The sequence below is a fragment of the Callithrix jacchus genome, chromosome 5 (genome assembly GCF_049354715.1).
Source record: "Callithrix jacchus isolate 240 chromosome 5, calJac240_pri, whole genome shotgun sequence".
Lineage (NCBI taxonomy): Eukaryota > Metazoa > Chordata > Mammalia > Primates > Cebidae > Callithrix > Callithrix jacchus.
This window is the reverse complement of record NC_133506.1, coordinates 123,069,837-123,088,502: the sequence shown is the minus strand read 5'-3', so window position 1 is coordinate 123,088,502 and position 18,666 is coordinate 123,069,837. Positions and strand designations below refer to the sequence as shown.

General features: G+C 39.5%; 1 protein-coding gene across 33 annotated transcripts in view; it reads right to left on the bottom strand.

Annotated features, from left to right (window-relative positions):
• Nucleotides 1-14,037, bottom strand: part of CEP112 (centrosomal protein 112) — a 705,692-nt gene extending 691,655 nt beyond the window's left edge. For 14 of the 33 annotated variants that reach the window (XR_008481664.2, XR_008481665.2, XR_008481666.2 and 11 more), the window contains exons 1-2: nt 13,929-14,037; nt 3,509-3,622 (exon numbers count right to left, since the gene is read on the bottom strand). Coding sequence is in view for 19 of the 33 variants with exons in the window: in XM_054256396.2 (XP_054112371.1) it covers nt 3,509-3,614 (106 nt within the window). In the remaining 14 variants the exon portion in view is untranslated. Of the gene's footprint in view, nt 1-2,310; nt 2,403-3,508; nt 3,623-3,874; nt 3,922-12,966 lie in introns of all 33 variants that reach the window. The other 19 variants (XM_054256391.2, XM_078374480.1, XM_078374477.1 and 16 more) reach the window with 7 other exon arrangements.
• Between the last annotated feature and the right edge of the window lie 4,629 nt (nt 14,038-18,666).

The window sequence follows — 18,666 nt, the reverse complement described above, 5'->3', positions numbered from 1 at the left end:
GAGCATAGCATCTTCAAACAAGCGTAATTTGACTTCTGCCTTTATAATTTGGATGCCCTTTATCGCCTTCTCTTATCTGATTGCTCTAGCTAGAACTTCTAATACTGTGTTGAATAACAGTGGTGAAAGTGGACAACCTTGTTGTATTCTAAATCTTAAAGGAAAGGCTTTTCGGTTTTTCCCCATATAATATAATACTAGCTATGAGTCTGTCATATATGAATTTTATTATTTTGAGGAATGTTACTTCAATACCTAGGTTTTTTTAGGGTTTTTATCATGAAGGGATATTAAATTTTATCAAATGCTTTTTCAGCATCGCTTGAAATGATCATAGTTTTTGTCCATCATTGTGTTACGATTTACCACATGGATTGATTTGCATATACTGACCCATCCTTGCATCCCTAGGATAAATCCTAGTTGGTCATAATGAATAATCTTTTTTTTTTTTTTTTTTTTGAGACGGAGTTTCGCTCGTTACCCAGGCTGGAGTGCAATGGCGCGATCTCGGCTCACCGCAACCTCCACCTCCTGGGTTCAGGCAATTCTCCTCCCTCAGCCTCCTGAGTAGCTGGGATTACAGGCACGCGCCACCATGCCCAGCTAATTTTTTGTATTTTTAGTAGAGACGGGGTTTCACCATGTTGACCAAGATGGTCTCGATCTCTTGACCTCGTGATTCACCCGCCTCGGCCTCCCAAAGTGCTGGGATTACAGGCGTGAGATGAATAATCTTTTCAATGTACTGCTGAATTGTTTGCTAGTATTTTGCTGAGGATTTTTGCATTAATGTTCATAAGAGATACTGGCCTATAGTTTTCTTTTTTTTGATGTATCTTTGTCTAGTTTGGGTATCAGGGTAATACTCGCCTTCTAGAATGACTCTGAAAATATTCCTCCCTCCTATATTTTTTTGAATAGTTTGAGTACGACTGGTATTAGTTATTCTTTAAAGGTTTAGTAAAATTCATCAATGAAGTCACCAGGTCCCAGACTTTTCTTTGCTGGGAGACTTTTTATTAAAAAAATTCTGTGATAATATTTTGCTATAATTTTGCACCTCTAAAATAATTTTATATATATTGAAAAATCTTTCTATAATTTTAATTATGTAAAGATAAAATGCAATCTCTGATTTATCGAAGCATCCTCAACTTTAACATTAAATCTTGAATGTTTTATTTATTAAATCCAATAATATCCAAGGATTTATAGCTGATTAATTTAGGGTTTTGACATCTTTAAAAATAATTGAGTGCTATTTACATGCCATTTTGTAAAATAATTATTCTTTCCAAAATCTACCTAAAAATTATAGCACAGTTTAATCCACAAATAATGGTTTGTATTATCTTGCCATGACACAGGATTGTTTTAGGTCTCATGAAAACTATTCTGGTATTAATTTTTTTATCAGTCTAACTCAATTTGAGGTACATATCTAATGCAAATCATAAATCTGCTCTAATCCTTTAGTTTACAAAGGTCATATTCATTTATTGTTTTACCTACAAAAATCACTAAGACTGGATTTACTACTTTGCAAATATCATTTAAGGTTGGAAACCTATCCCTTAAAAATTTTTGTATTTTTTGCTGTGAAAATTATAAAATCACAAAACAACTTCATGAAATATTAGGAACACTATACAAGAAGAAAATGCAAAATTGAAACTGATACACTTAAGTAAATAGTTTTTCAGCTACTTTCCATATCCCATAGCGAATTAAAATCTATGTAATATTCTAATGTCCAGAATTTAGTACAATTTGGTTGATGAAAGGATTTATTCCCCTATGTAAAATAATGGGAAATCCCATTATCAAAAGTAGAATTTAGCAATAAGATGTAATTTATTATGAATTTCTAGTTCTTGATTAAGATGTGAGTTTCAGATTGCTTATTATAAATTAATTAAATGTAAGAAAGCCACAGATGTACCAATACTGACAATGTATCATGGAATCAAAGATTACAATTCATGAATTCTATGTACCTAAAATCCTTTTTTAAAGAAGATAAAATATGAGGATGGTTTGATTTGAAATACATTTAAAATGAGAAAGTTTAATACAAATGTTTTCTAATCAGCAAATCTAAGACAAAAAGAAAAAAGGTAGTGAGTATCAGAAGAAGATGCAATATAAAAAAATTATTAAATATCATTCAAATAATCATGAATGAGTCATAGGTCATGAAATATTCATTTGAAAAATAGAGAGGAAGAAACAAGAGGTTAAACCCCGACAAGGTCAAGAGAAGAAGGCAGAGGAAGTGGTCTTCAAGGGAAGACCATGGCAACTTACCCACGACTAGGAAAGGTTGAAGGCCCTAGAACAATGGGTGACCACAGAATGCATAATTTATATATCATACTCCCTTCTCCTAATGCAGATCCCTGGAATAAATACAATAGACTCCACTTATCCATGTTTTTCTTTCCTCTGTTTCAGTTACTCACACTCGAATGCAGAGGTGAGTACAATAAAATAAGGTATTTTGAGAGAAAGAGGGAAACTATTTTCACACAATTTTTATTACAGTATATTGTTACAATTATTCTATTTTATCGTTAGCTATTGCTGTTAGTCTCCTACTGTACATAACTGATAAACTAAATTTTATCATCAGTGTGTATGTATAGGAAAAGACAGACGACATATAGGTTTTAGTACTAACAGGTGTTTCCGGCAGCCTCTGGGAGTCTTGAAACGTATTCCTCAAGAATAAGAGGGAATTGCTATATCAAACACTAGTCAGTTCCTCACTGAATATAGAGGCCACTCAGATACCTCGGGGAAATAGGCAACTTGGGAAAAGTAAAAGCCATCATTTCTTGATCCAACTCCAAACTGACCACTCAAAAGCTATCAAGTCACATTTACCTTTACAGTCAACCTTATGCCTACTATGGCTTAGAGAATCTTCCCGGCCCCAAAATTCTCTCCAATTTCTCTCTAGTGTTTTAAGTTACACAAAAATTCTCTAAGATGAGAAAAAGACTTTCATTCCATAATTTAAAATAACAGGCCAGGAGACAAGATAGCAGCAAAACTTTATTCACACTGGATTTTGTTGTGCCAACCAATAAGCATAAAAGACCAGTAGATTATTTTTGGCTTTGATAGACAAAAGGGCCGCAGAACAGGAAGACAGTAGGCTCTTCCTGTCTCTGGCCCTTTCCATAGAAAGAAGAAAATTTTTGTAAAAAAATTTCCATAAAGAAAAGAAAAGGATGCAAGAAAAAAGATTGTGGCTAACTTTAGAGATCCATGTGCTATAAGCTCATGACATATGAGAGGAGGCATCACAATAAGATCTTTCCACAGTTTAGCAGGACATTATCACTGAATTTCTATCTAACCTTGAACAACTCAATGTAAACAATCCTATGTCAATGGCAAAAATTGTTGCTAGAGAAATTCAGTTTTTCTTTCATGTTGATACTAAATAATATAAAGAAAAAATTAATCTTAAGAATCTAATTTTCAAACATAATCTTACCTGTCCTATGGGGTAATTTTAGAACAAAGGGCTTCATATCAACCACAAAGTGATCAAATTCTGCATCCAGCTTCTCCCATTTTTCTTCTTCACTTCCCACTTCCATAATCCAATCTGTAAAATATTTTAAATTAAAATACTGAGCGTCTGTATCTGAAAACTACAAACTCTGATGAGAAAGACAAAAAAAAAAACCCTAAGAGTTAAATATCATTTCTCCCCAAATTGACCTGCAGATTTAATGCGATTCCAATCAAAACCCAGGAGTATTATTTGTAGAGATAAGCTTATGTCTAAAATTTACATAAGGTAAAGGAACTAAAGAGCCCAAACAATTTTGAAAAAGTACAAAGTTGGAGAACTCACATTATCAGATTTTAAGATGCAATCCAAAGCCACAGTAGTGAAGACAACTGTATTGGTGAAAGGATAGACAGATCAATGGAAAAGATTAGAGAGTCCAGAAAGAGACTAAAACAAACATGAACAACTGATTTTCAACAAAGGTGTGATCCATGAAGAAATGACAGTTATTACAACAAATGATGCCATAACAACTGGACATCCATATATAAAAAAAAAATTGAATCCCAACCTAAACTTCATCCTATACATAAAAATTAACTCAATACGAATCACTGACCTAAGTGTAAAAATGTAAAACTCTTAGAAGAAAGCATAGGAGGAAATCTTTGCAAACTTGAGTAAAGCAAAGATTTCTTATATACAATCTTAAAATCACTACCCACAAAAGGAAAAACTGGCCAGGCATGATGGCTCATGCCTGTAATCCCAGGACTTTGGGAGGCCAAGACAGGAGGATTGCTTGAGCCCAGGACTTCAAGACCAGCCTGGACAACATGGTGAGACCCATCTCTACAAAAAAAAAAAAAAATTAAAAATCAGCCAGGTGTAGTGGCAAGTACCTGTAGTCCCAGCTACTTGGGATGCTGAGGTAAGAGGATTGCTGAAAAGTATGAGAGGTCAAGGCTGCATGATCACACCACTAAACTCTAGGCTCGGTGACAGAGAAAGACCCTATCTCAAAAATAAAAAATAAAACTGATATATTGAACTTCACACACACACACACACACACAAACACTTTTGTTCTGCAATGGACTCTGTTAAGTAATTGAGATGATAAGTCACAGATCAGAACAAAATATTTGCAAATCATAGATCTCATACAAGACTTGTATCAAGAACACATAAGAAACTCTTAAAACTCAACCAAATAAAAACTACACTGAGATACTACTACATCAAGAACACTACATATAAAAATGCAAACAATATCAAGTGCTGGTGATGATGTACAACAGCATGCATTGCAGGTAGAAGTACAAAATACTACAGGCACTCTGGAAAGTAGTTCGGCAGTTTCTTACAAAGGTAAACATACACTCAGCCTATGACCCAGAAATCCCACTCCCAGATATTTACCTAAATGAAAAGAAAAATCTATATATACACAAAAATACAAATGTGATTTTTTTTTTTTAAATAACCACCAAACAACTGAAAACAGCCCAAATGTCCCTCAACTGGGGACTAGATAAACTGTGGTATATCCATACAATAACATAGTACTTGTCAACAGAAAGGAATGAACTACTGATACACATACAACATGGAAACTTCAAATCCATATGCTAACTGAAAGCAGCCCTTCTCAAAAGGCTGCATACTGTTTAATTCCATTTGGATGACATTCTAGAAAACGCAAACAATGTAGGCATAAAGAACAGATCAGTAGCTCACGGAGTTAGCAGTGGGGGCAGAGTCTGAACACAAAGGGATGATGATCTGGGGTGTTGGAATTGTTCTGTACACTGTCTATAGAGGAAGTTACAAGAACCTACCTACACATGTAAAAACTCATAGAACTATATGCCAAAAAAGTGCATTTGCTGTATATGAATTTAAATTTTTTAATCCTCTTTAAAAACTGTAAAATATTGGTCATCATACTTGTTTCTAATTAGCAAGAAAAACACTGAATACAAAGATATATCTCAAAAATCAGCAGTGGAGGTTTTGACAAAATTTGTTAAGTTAAAAATACATCCACACTCTACATGTTCCTTTAAATTGTAAAATGTCTTGATAGGAATGTGCACTACCATTATGTTATGAATAGTGTCCATTTGTCATTTATTCCTTTTACAAATTCTATATTTGGTGAAAAGCTTTGTTCTGCCTCCTAGGCTATCTTGCTCCACAAACTGCCCTCTCCCTGCTAAACCAGCTTTTAATATTTACCATATTATTAAATGGTTTCCACCATTTCACTATCAACAACCTCTTCATAGAAAGCTCTCTCTACCCAGTCTCTGTAAGTAAACCCTAGCTTTCACTTGCTGACTTTATTTTCCTCAGTCATTAGAGGTGAGCCAAGATCTCTCATAATCTCTCTCTCGTTCTCTCTCTCTCCCTCCCTCTACTACCCTCCTCTCATGCATTCTCTGTAGTCTTTCACTTTCTCCACCCAACCATGCAATGGAGGAAAACACTTATCGACATCCATCCTGCCACCTCCCAACTACTGGTCTTCCTACCTCGGCCCCAAAATCCCTCATGAGACTCCAACCATCTGATGACCACGTACTCCCCTTTCTCATCTCTGTCACTTGCAAAGAAACCCTTCCGATAACAGCCTCTTGTCCTCTTAAATGCTCTCTTCTTATTCCACTAGATCTTTCCTTTCTCCTTGGCAAGACTGCACTCCCTTGATGCCCTCCTTCATGCTCTATAGGGTTGCTGGAGAAAAATGGCACTGCCTTACAGTCAGATGGCTTCCAATATTACCTGAAACTTCAGGAGTCTTTCGCTATTTCCTACTCCACAAAGCAGCTTTAAAACTTTTCCCAGATATCTTTCAGCCCCTTAAATAACTCTAGCCTCTCCTAATTCTCAATTTAAAAATCATATATCTTGCTTCGTGGGAAAAACAATAGTCAGGTGGGACCACCCCAAGGTGTTATTTCCCCCACCTCTCAACTTACCTCTCAGAGAAGACACTCTGACCACCTCTATTCCTGTATTAGACGCAATAACTCTCCTCTACCTATCCTCTATCAATTGCCTATTCGCTATGTAAAATTTTTCATCTCCACTGACTCCTTTCCCTCTGATGGCAGCTGAGAAACATCTCAAAATCTGCCTGCTCTCGATTCTCACTGCCACAGTCTCAGATAAAGGCCTGCCCATCATTTACCTGAACTACTACAAAAGCCTCATCATCTGTCTCCATACTAACAACTTTCTCTACTTGCATCCATTTTCTTCACCTGTTCCAGAATGAGTTTCCTAATGACAAAGCTAAGCCTATCACTTCCTGTTTAAAAATATCCCCTCATTCTAGCATTCCATCCACCAAATCCACTTACTTTCCCCCATTCATCAACTTCCATCCAGATCTTACCCCTCTTCCATCTCCATCATGGTAGTGAAAATCTTTCAAATTTCACTAGTGATCCACTAATTGCCAAATCCAAAGGGCTCTCTGCAGTTTGCATCCTATTTGATATCTCGACAGCATCTTCCACTTCTGATGACTCCCTAACTCCTAGAAACTCTTCTTTGATTTCAGTAGTTCCACTCACTCCTGGGTTCCCTACTGCCTCAGATCATTCCTTCCTGGTCTCTCAGTGACTCTGGCTTCTCCAGCCAATATTAAATCAGGACCCTCCAGTGCTCTCAGTCTCCTTCTGATCTGACTTTTCACTCTCCCTTAGTGACTGCATTCAGTACCATCACTTCAAGTATTCGTTTCATGCCATTCACCCTTAAATTTATTTCAAATTCTAGCCTCTTTTTGCAACTCCAGACTCATTAACAATAGCCTCCTGAGCCTTTTCAATAATGTCCAATAATGTCCCATATTTCAATGTTACCTAGATTTATATGTCCAAGAGAAAATCCATCATGTTTCTCTCCATCAATCTATTCTATGTTGTACTCTGCTTGATGACATCATCATCTACTTCATCTCCCAAGCTAAGAAGTTTCAATGTTCGCATTCTCTAAACCCCAATAAATGCTGAGAAGTATCTCAAAATCTGCCTGCTTCTCTTTTCTCACTGCCACGATCTCAGATAAAGTCCTGCCCACCACTTGAACTACTGCAGCCGCCTAATCATCTGTCTCCCTACTCAGTTTTCTCTACTTGAGTTCATTTTCCTGAACTATTCCAGAATGAGTTTCCTAACGACAAAGCTAAGCCTATCACTTCATGTTTAAAAGTCTCTAATGACTGCCTAAAACAATACAATCCAAACCCAAAGTTAGGCATACAAGTACCTTTGCATTTAGGCCTTTCTCTCACATCACACACACAAACACACACACCCTCCAAGCCCTTATCCAATCCCATATCCTTTTCATAGGCTATTCCCTCTACGTGGAGTCAGGTAAATGTGGCTTAAATGTCACCTGAGTGAAGCTGGCCCCACTTATCCTAGACTGGTTATTGTTCTGTTCTCAGTGTAAACTGTTCACATCTGTGTAACAGCACTTATCACGCAGTTGTTGTTTTTTTTTTTACACATCCAATTTTTTTTTTTTTTTTGAGATGGAGTTTTGCTCTTGTTATCTAGACTGGAGTGCAATGGTATGATCTCGACTCACCACAACCTCTGCCTCCAAGGTTCAGCAATTCTCCTGCCTCAGCCTCCCTCAGCCTTCCAAGTAACTGGGATTACAGGTGCCCACTACCACACCTGGCTAATTTTGTATTTTTAGCAGAGACAGGGTTATTCCATGTTGGTCAGGCTGGTCTCGAACTCTCAACCTTAAGTGATCCACCCACCTCAGCCTCCCAAAGTGCTGGGATTACAAGTATGAGAGCCACCGTGCCCAGCACCTATGTATTATTATTCACACATCTTCCATCATCTGTGAGATGCTCCTGGAAGGCAGGGACCAAGTTTTACACATCTCAGTAGGAACCTAGCATATTACCTGGTACTCATTAGGAGCAGAGCCAAATTCTACCAGACACACAAAGAGGAGCTGGTACCATTCCTTCTGAAACTCTTCCAAATAATCCAAAAAGAGGGAATCCATCCCAAATCATTTTATAAGACCAATATCATCCTGATACCAAAACCAGGCAGAGACCCAAAAAGAAAAGAAAACTTCAGGCCAATATGCATGATGAACATAAATGCAAAAATCTTCAATAAAATATTGGCAAGCCAGTTGCAACAGCAAATCAAAAAACTTATCCATCATGATCAAGTAGGATTCATCCCAGGGATGCAAGGCTGGTTCAACATACGCAAGTCTATCAACGTAATTCACCACATAAACAGAACCAAAAACAAAAAACACGTGATTATCTCAATTGATGCAGAGAAGGCATTTGACAAAATTCAACAGCCCTTTATGCTAAAAACCCTCAATAAACTCAGTATCGATGGAACGTATCTCAAAGTAATAAAAGCTATTTATGACAAACCAACAGCCAATATCTTACTGAACGGGCAAAAACTGGAAGCATTCCCTTTGAAATCCAGCACTAGATAAGGATGCCCTCTTTCACCACTCCTATTCAATATAGTACTGGAAGTTCTAGCCAGAGCAATCAGGCAAGAAAAAGAAATAAAAGGTATTCAAATAGGAAAGGTGGAAGCCAAATTGTCTCTATTTGCAGACGACATGATAGTATACCTAGAAGACCCCATTACCTCAGCCCAAAAACTCCTGAAACTGATAAGCAACTTCAGCAAAGTCTCAGGATATAAAATCAATTTGCAAAAATCACAAGCAATCCTCTACACCAATAACAGACTTAAAGAAAGCCAAATCAAGAACGAACTGCCATTCACAATTGCTACAAAAAGAATAAAATACCTTGGAATACAACTCACAAGGAACGTAAGGGACCTCTTCAAGGAAAACTACAAACCACTGCTCAACAAAATAAGAGAAGACACAAACAGATGGAGAAACATTCCATGTTCATGGTTAGGAAGAATTAATATCGTGAAAATGGCTATACTGCCCTAAGTAATTTACAGAATCAACCCTATCCCCAACAAGCTACCATTGACTTTCTTCACAGAACTGGAAAAAACCACCAGGAACTTCATATGGAACCAAAAGAGAGCCCGCATAGCCAAGTCAATTCTAAGCAAAAAGAACACAGCGGGGGCATCACACTACCAGATTTCAAACTATACTACAAGGCTACAGTAATCAAAACAGCATGGTACTGGTACCAAAACAGAGATATAGACCAATGGAACAAAACAGAGGCATCAGAGGCAACACAACATATCTACAACCATACAATCTTTGATAAACCTGACAAAAACAAGCAATGGGGAAAGGATTCCCTGTTTAACAAATGGTGTTGGGAAAACTGGCTAGCCATGTGCAGAAAGCAGAAACTGGACCCCTTCCTGATACCTTACACTAAAATTAACTCCAGATGGATTAAAGACTTAAACATAAGACCTGGCACCATAAAAACCCTAGAAGGAAATCTAGGCAAAACTATCCAGGACATAGGAGTAGGCAAGGACTTCATGACCAAAACACCAAAAGCATTGGCAACAAAAGCCAAAATAGACAAATGGGACCTAATCAAACTCCACAGCTTCTGCACAGCAAAAGAAACAGTCACTAGAGTGAATCAGCAACCAACAGAATGGGAAAAAATTTTTGCAGTTTACCCATCTGACAAAGGGCTGATATCCAGAATTTACAAAGAACTCAAACAGATTCACAGGAAAAAAACAAACAAGCCCATTCAAAATTGGGCAAAGGATATGAACAGACACTTTATGAAAGAAGACATATATGAGGCCAACAATCATATGAAAAAATGCTCATCATCACTGGTCATTAGAGAGATGCAAATCAAAACCACATTGAGATACCATCTCACGCCTGTTAGAATGGCGATCACTAAAAAATCTGGAGACAACAGATGCTGGAGAGGATGTGGGGAAAAAGGAACACTTTTACACTGTCGGTGGGAGTGTAAATTAGTTCAACCATTGTGCAAGACAGTGTGGCGATTCCTCAAGGCCTTAGAAATAGAAATTCCATTTGACCCAGCAATCCCATTACTGGGTATCTATCCAAAGGACTATAAATCGTTCCACTATAAGGACACATGCACACAAATGTTCACTGCAGCACTGTTTACAATAGCAAAGACCTGGAATCAACCCAAATGCCCATTGATAATAGACTGGATTGGGAAAATGTGGCACATATACACCATGGAATATTATGCAGCAATCAGAAATGATGAGTTTGTGTCGTTTGTAGGGACATGGATGAATCTGGAGAACATCATTCTCAGCAAACTGACACAAGAACAGAAAATGAAATACCGCATATTCTCACTCATAGGCGGGTGATGAAAAATGAGAACACATGGATACAGGGAGGGGAGTACTAAACACTGGGGTCTATTGGGGGGAAAAGGGGAGGGCCAGCGGGAGGGGGAGCTGGGGAGGGATAGCCTGGGGAGAAATGCCAAATGTGGGTGAAGGGGAGAAAGGAAGCAAAACACACTGCCATGTGTGTAGCTATGCAACTGTCTTGCATGTTCTGCACATGTACCCCAAAACCTAAAATGCAATAAAAAATTTTTTTAAAAATTTAAAAATTAAAAAAAAAATAAACAGATTGACACTTTTACATGACAAATGGTTTGTTTGTTTAATGCTTCTGTTCTAAATACGAAATAAGTCTTTCAGAATAGGAATACTGTATGCCACAAATTCCATTTACCAAAACTAATAAATTCCATTTACCAAAACTCATTTAAATAAAATTTATTTTAACCAAGTCTTGAATTCGGAAATGTTGGATGGTAAATGAAATTTATCATCCTACCTTCTATATTACAATAGAAGAAGAACATTTCCGAATTCAAGACTTGGTTAAAATAAATTTTATTTAAATGAGTTTTCTGCTTGGCTGATTGGCTAGGGGAGGTTTTGTTTGGTTGGTTGTTTTGTTTTACACCTGTACTATATATTCCATCAGTTATGTACTAGGTAACAGAAGGCTATGATACCAGTGCTGGATGTGAGATCATAATGTTAAAAAGCAACAAGTCAAATGTATGAACAAACCAATGGAAATTCATAAACCCAGAGTTTTAAAGCACAGCTCTTGGCTACATGTACTCCAGGGAACAAAGAGTATATACTGCCCATGTACTCAAATATTTGCCTGAGAACATCTATAGCTAAAGCTAAACAAAAGAGATTCCTCATAATCACTAATTCTCAGTAAATCCTTTGACATGGGCAGGAAATGTTAGTGTTTAATGTTAGGGGAAACTAAAACTCAACCATTAAGTGACTAACTCAAAATCATGAAATCAAGCCCAAAGCTCAGATCAAAATTCTGAAACCTCTACCTCTCAGATCCATTATATCTGACCACTTGGCCATTTACATATAAGTGAGCAATATCTCCAACTAATTAAGAAGTATTTTGAAGGACAGGTGCAGTGGCTCAAGCCTGTAATCCCAGCTTGGGAAGCTGAGGCAGGTGGATAACTTGAGGTCAGGAGTTCAAGTCCAGCCTGGCCATCTCTACTAAAAATACCAAAAATAATTAGCTGGGCAAAGTGGCACATGCCTGTATTTCCAGCTACTCTGAGGCTATGGCAGAAGAATCACTTCAACCCAGAAGGCGGAGTTTACAGTGAGTTGAGATGGTGCCACTGTACTCCAGCCTGGGCAACAAGAGTGAAGCTCCGTCTCAAAAAAAAAAAAAATCGAAAATTGAAAAACAAATTACATCATATTCACAAATTATATCTACTTACTTCCAGCTTATCAAAAGTTTCATACCATTTATCAGAACTGAAAATTTAAATGAAAGAATTGAAAAATAAGTAAAGCAACATCTCTGGCTTAGGCTTAAAGAACTTACAGTGTGTCTACTAGTTACATAAATTATTTCAAAGGTAACCCAGGACGGAAGTTGTAGTGAGCTGAGATCGCACCACTGCACTCCAGCCTGGGCAACAGAGCAAGACTCTGTCTTAAAAAAATTAAATAATTTCAAAAGTAAAAAAGAAGTAAATTGGGTGATTTTTGCTTATAGCTACAATCTATATTTGGATCATGTCGCATATTAAACTCACCCACATTGTCTTTTTTTAAACATGTTTCTTTGTGAACAGCTACAAAATCGGCTAAGACCTTCTCAGGTGCTTACCTGCCCTAGACTCAGCAAACATAACCAAGGCACAAGTATTAAAACATCTGGGAAAAAAAAGGAGTCACAACTGCCAAGCAAAGAACACACTTCATTCGTATCACACTTCTTGCCAAACAAAACAAACGTCTTGGAAGCTGTGTAAAATCCATTTTGCCCAATCAAATCATATTTTAAATATATTGTGGGTCATTAAAGAAAACAGGAAATGTCGACAAGTGAAAAAGGTTTCCAGGTGCACGTTTTCTCTGGCTTACCCGTGTGGATGTTTTGACAGGAGACTTCCCTGACTCTGCCAGTAGCTCCGGGTGTGCGTTAGCAACAAATCTCAGTGTATTCCCTGGCCTGGTCCTACCATTTCCACACCGTTTCCATGGTCATTTCACAGAGGAGGAAGCTGAGGCTTAAGTGAGGTGACGTCACTGACCTAGGTTCTTAGAGACAGTGACGGCTGGGCCTGAAACAAATTATTAATACCATGCATTCCACTGCTCTGCAGCCTGACCACTGTGGAGAGGCTCATGGAATTTAATGTGCCTTTTCTATCTTATTTTGACTCAAAATATTAAAGACAAATAAAAATAGCCGTGCAATGATCAGAAAAGCTGTTCACATTTACTTATGTCATTCTCTTGAACACTTAAAAATAATTAACTCAGAAACTCGGGGTAGCATCCTACACGCGGCAGTGCTGGGCTAGGGCCTCTCAAAGCCCACTGTCTATGACTTTCTGCAAACCAGCCAGCGCCCTGGTTCTGTCCCCGCGAATCCAGCTGATTGTTGTGAGACGCCTTTCTGGGAGGGAACTGAAAACTCCTGCGGTGCTGTTCCTGGCAGCCCTTCCTCGGCCCGCCGAGGCCCAGGCCCAGGCCGCGCTCCTACCTTGACCAGGACACAGATTTCCTCTCACAGTCGCAAACCCTTGGGTCAGATTCCTGGACCACGTCAGGCCGATCAAATCGGCTGACCAAACTTTACTTAGAACTTTCCCAAGCCTTCCCGGCCTGAATTGCGCTCTCCCTGCCGGAGACACCACAGCGGGCAGCGCCGGGACCCCCGGGGCGCGCGCCCCACAGGCCCGGAGAACCGGCCCGGGGCCTGCGGGCGACGCCCCTCCTCGAACGGGCCCGCACTGACGCGGCGGCAGCCACCGGCGCAAAATTCCACTCGAGAACCTGGTGGGCGGGGCGGGGGAAGGAAATTCGTAAAAAACGAGAACCTGGCACCACCACAGGGAAGCTTTCCGCTCGGCCGCCGCCGCCAACGCCGCCGCCACCGCCGCCCCTACCAAACGGTTTCAAATCCTTGCGGGCCGCTAGGTCGCCACCGCCCAGCAGCCCGGGGGCGGGGACTTCCGCGCTCACATTTCCCCGCCCCCTGCCCCACCCCTCTAGCCTGCGGCGCCGTTGCCATGGCGACCTCCCAGACGGAGGCGACCACCAGTGCCTCGGGCTGGGGGCGGAGACTTCCGCGGGGGCATTTCTCTGCCCTCCAGCGGCGGCGTGCGCGCGACGCAGTTGCCATGGAGACGCTCCTGATGGCCTCGCAGCAGCCAGGCTCGCCCCCGAGCTTGCGCGCCCCTTGGTTGGTCCCCAGCCGAAGCTTCCGGGCTGACCTGACCGCTGTTTGAATGCAGCTGCCCTCTGGCATCCCGGGCAGAGAGTCCCTTGTGATCACGTTAGGGACCGTGGCGAAAGAATAAGGGCATAGAAAATGGGGCGGCTGGAGTATGTTCACAGAAGCCGGAAGTCCGTTATGTGGACAGACAACAGAGTTGAATGAGTCTCAAGTGAAAATTTCCTCACTCTCTGATAAATCACAACCCAAATCAAATTATTTTCAGAGTTTTTTTTTAAAACCCATCCCACTGGAAGTAAACACCAACAGCTCTTTCTTGTTTCAAAGACAAATCATGCTAAGGAAAATAAAAGGTATATAGACTGCTTTTAAGACCGTTTGGTTTTCAAAAACATATTTGAGCATGTTTATAGCAAAGGAATCATCTATAATCCAGTTCATTTGCACTGAGAATCAAGGATGCAAAAGCGAGCATGCAGTTACCCCAACCGAGCATGCAATTGCAGGAACTGAACCAGTCAGTGAAGACATTCAAAATAGATAAACTACACTACTCCAACCTCAGGAGGAGGAGGATGTTGGTCAAAGGATACAAAATTTGAGTTAGATGGGAGGAATAAGTTCAAGAGATTTATTGTACAACGTGGTGACCATAGTTAATGACAATGTATGTGTTCTTGAAAATTGCTTAAGGAGTGCATCTTAAGTATTCTCATCACAAAATTGATGAGTATGTGAAGCAACGCATATGTTAATTAGCTTGATTTAGTCATTTCACAAAATTGTGAATGATAAATATATGCAATTTTAAAATTATAAATAAACTGCATTGCTAAAAGAATATGTAATGAATCTGACAAATGGTGTCTAAATGAATGTGAAAAGAAAACTAGAGGATAAATAAATAGAAGATAAATCAAAGGTAAAAATGTAACAAGCTCAAGCTCATCTCAGAGGAAATTACAGCAGAAAAAATATGGCTGCAAGTGACAAATGTCTTTAAATATTTCCTCTACTTAGGTGAAAATAAGAAGATCAGGAAGTCTCCCTTCCCATTTTCTTTTTTTTTCAAGTCTTGCTCTGTCACCCAGACTGGAGGGCAGTGGTGCAATCTCGGCTCACTGCAACCTCTGCCTCCCAGGTTCAAGCAATTCTCCTGCCTCAGTCTCCCGAGTGTTTGGGATTACAGGCATCCGCCACCACGCCAAGCTAATTTTTTATTTTCAGTAGAGACGGGGGTTTCACCATGTTGGCCAGGCTGGTCTCAAACTCCTGACCTTGTGAACTGCCTGCCTTGGCCTCCCAAAGTGCTGAGATTACAGGCATGAGCCACTGCACCCTGCTTTCCTTCCCACTTTTAAGAACAAGCTGATTGTCACTTTTTTCATTTATATATTTTTTGTTTATATGTATATACACACACATACATATTTTTATGCAAAGAAAAATGTTAAGATATGCATATGGAGTTTTATTATTTACATTATGCATAAATAACATAAATGGGATACCAGCTTGAGTCTGAGCTGTGTTCACCTTAGAACTCCAGCCTAGATGTCATGTTTAAAGGACTGGTGGGCAAGGTTCACTTGGAACCTCCTTACCTGAGAACCAAGGAACCTCCTAGAAAGTAAGTCATCCTGGTGGAGCGCATTGGCTCCCACCTGTAATCCCAGCACTTTGGGAGGCTGAGGTGGGTTGATCATGAGCTCAGCAGTTTGAGACCAGCCAGGCCAATATGGTGAAACCCCATCTCTACTAAAAATATAAAAATTAGACGGCATGGTGGCAGATATATGTGGTCCCAGCTACTCAGGAGGCTGAGGCAGGAGAATCACTTGAACCTGGGAAGTGGAGGTTACAGTGAGCCAAGATGGCGCCACTGCACTCCAGCCTGGGTAACAGAGTCTACAAAAAAAAAAAAGGAAGTCATCCTAAAGGTATGTGGTTCAATGGCAATATGCAAATATTGAAGGGGAAAGTGATGCTACGGTACTGGCCATGAATTGCCCTTCATGTAGCATCCTTCTCTTCGTATGAGTAATTCCTAAACTTACAGTGTAAATAACTTCCTTTGAGAATTTTCTTTTTTCTTTTTTTAGAGGCGGAGTCTGGCTGTATCACCTAGGCTGGAGTGCAGTGGCATGATCATAACTCACTACAGCCTCCAACTCCTGAGCTGAAGCAATCCTTCCACCTCAGCCTCCCAAGTAGCTCAGTCAGAGACAGAGCTCTACTATAAGGTAGTTCTCTCAGATACAGAGCACCCATGTGACTCATCCTGGGGACCTCCACAAATATTTGGGAAGAAATTGCTGAACTCAGAGTCCATTCAGGGGCCTCAAGGATGAAGCTAGATAAATATTCTCTTGTAACAGTTGCAGTGTAGCCCCAGGCTTATGTGGCCTGAAAAATGCAGTGTCTCATAAGTGTTTTATGGCCAAACACCTATGGTAACCAGTGAATTTTCCTTCTATTTCTAGTTACTTCATAAGATAATAATCTTCCAACTCAATGTACATTTATTGAACACCTGGTATATGCAGGCATTTTAAGGAAATGTTTCCTCTGCTAGAGATGCTGTGACACTTTGCTCTTCACCTTAGCTTAAATGTTAGTACCTCAGAGAGGCCTTCACTAATTCTCATACCAGCCCTTATTCCCTTTCAAATCCCCTGATTCTCTTTTCTTTATTTCACTTATCAAAATTGTCATCAAATATTAATTGATGTAATCTTTTTATTTTTTACTGTTATTATTATTTTTTTTTTTTTGAGACAGAGTCTCGCTTTGTTGCCTAGGCTGGAGTGCAGTGGTGCGATCTCAGCTCACTGCAACCTCCACCTCCCAGGTTCAGCGATTCTCCTGCCTCATCCTCCCTAGTAACTGGGATTACAGCTGGGTGCCACCACGCCCAGCTACTTTTTTATATATTAGATAGAGGTGGGGTTTCACCATGTTGATTGGACTGATCTCAAACTCCTGACCTCAAGTGATCCACCTGCCTCAGCCTCCCAAAGTGCTGGGATTACAGGTGTAAACCACCGTGCCCAGAGCAGGTGTAATCTTTTTTAAATGTCTATAGTTTCCAAAAGAATCCTGCTAGGTTCAGGATTGCACAGACCGCACCTTCCAGGGTAGCACATAGAGACAATCCATAAATGTTCATTGAATCACTAAATGAATGCACATTAACTTTCATGCTTTTCTCTGCACATGAGGTAGAATATGGCCACCCTATTTATAAAGCTTCCAGTGGAGAAACCTGGAAGACTGACTTTTGTGAATTCAATTCTCTTGCTAAGGAGAGTGAAGCTGATTGGTCTAATTTGAATCGGGTAAGCACAATTACTCCAGTGAGATATGGGCAAGAGATTGGGCATCCCACTTTATAAACATGAAGCTGTTAGCTCATCTTTGCACTGGGGGGAGAGGGTTGGGTTTTTTCATTTTCTCAGAGAATGAAACTGATAGGACTCCAAATAGTTCAAACTACAACAAAGAATCTGGACTTGTGAGAAAAAAGATAAGTCTTCACTCTCCAAAAATGCATGAGATAGTAGGAGGTAATAAGACCCACACCAAATAACCGTATTTCGATACAGATTATGTCACCTGGCTTAAAAGGTATATAAATAATGTTATGGGATAGAAAGAAAACACTGTGCTGTGATTATAAAGTTGGTGTAGGTACATATATACGGAACCTTGTTTTATCTTTGATAAAAAGATAGTGACATTGAAACATTATTTCCATTGAAAATATTGTTTCCTAACAGCTACAAGCAACTTAAATGAAAGTAGATTTGTTTCAAAAACAAATGACATCTTACCTCAATTTTTAAAAATCAAATGGCAACAATGTTGATAATTGTAGTATAAACAAAACCCTAAAAAAAATTGTTTTTCTTTCCTGCCTGGGAAGATAATTGTGCCATACTTCCCATGCTGAAAGGGATCTGCTTATTTTCAAAATATAAACTTAAGAACTAGTCTGAGATGACATTGAACAATGTGACTCAATTATTCTCTACAAAAAGGAAAAAACACAGGAAAATGTGAGCTTTTAATAATTAGAAAGATAATTATTCGTATGTAATTTGAACTAACCTGCATCTTGTTGTAAGAATTAAATCTGATGATCTGCATATTTCGAACTCTTGCTCTGTAAAATTAAAGTAACTATAATAGGAGACCTATAATAGGAGAGGTTATCTTTGTTTGTTTAAGCCACTGTCATCTAGGTTTTTTGTTTTGCAAAGTCAAATGTAAATCTGAGGGAAGAAGAGGAGCTGGGCCTGAAGGAGCCTCTGGGGAATCACTACTTCTGTGGGTGTTTGCAAGTGGCAGAGAGCCAGGCCTGGGCAGGGTGTGTCGTG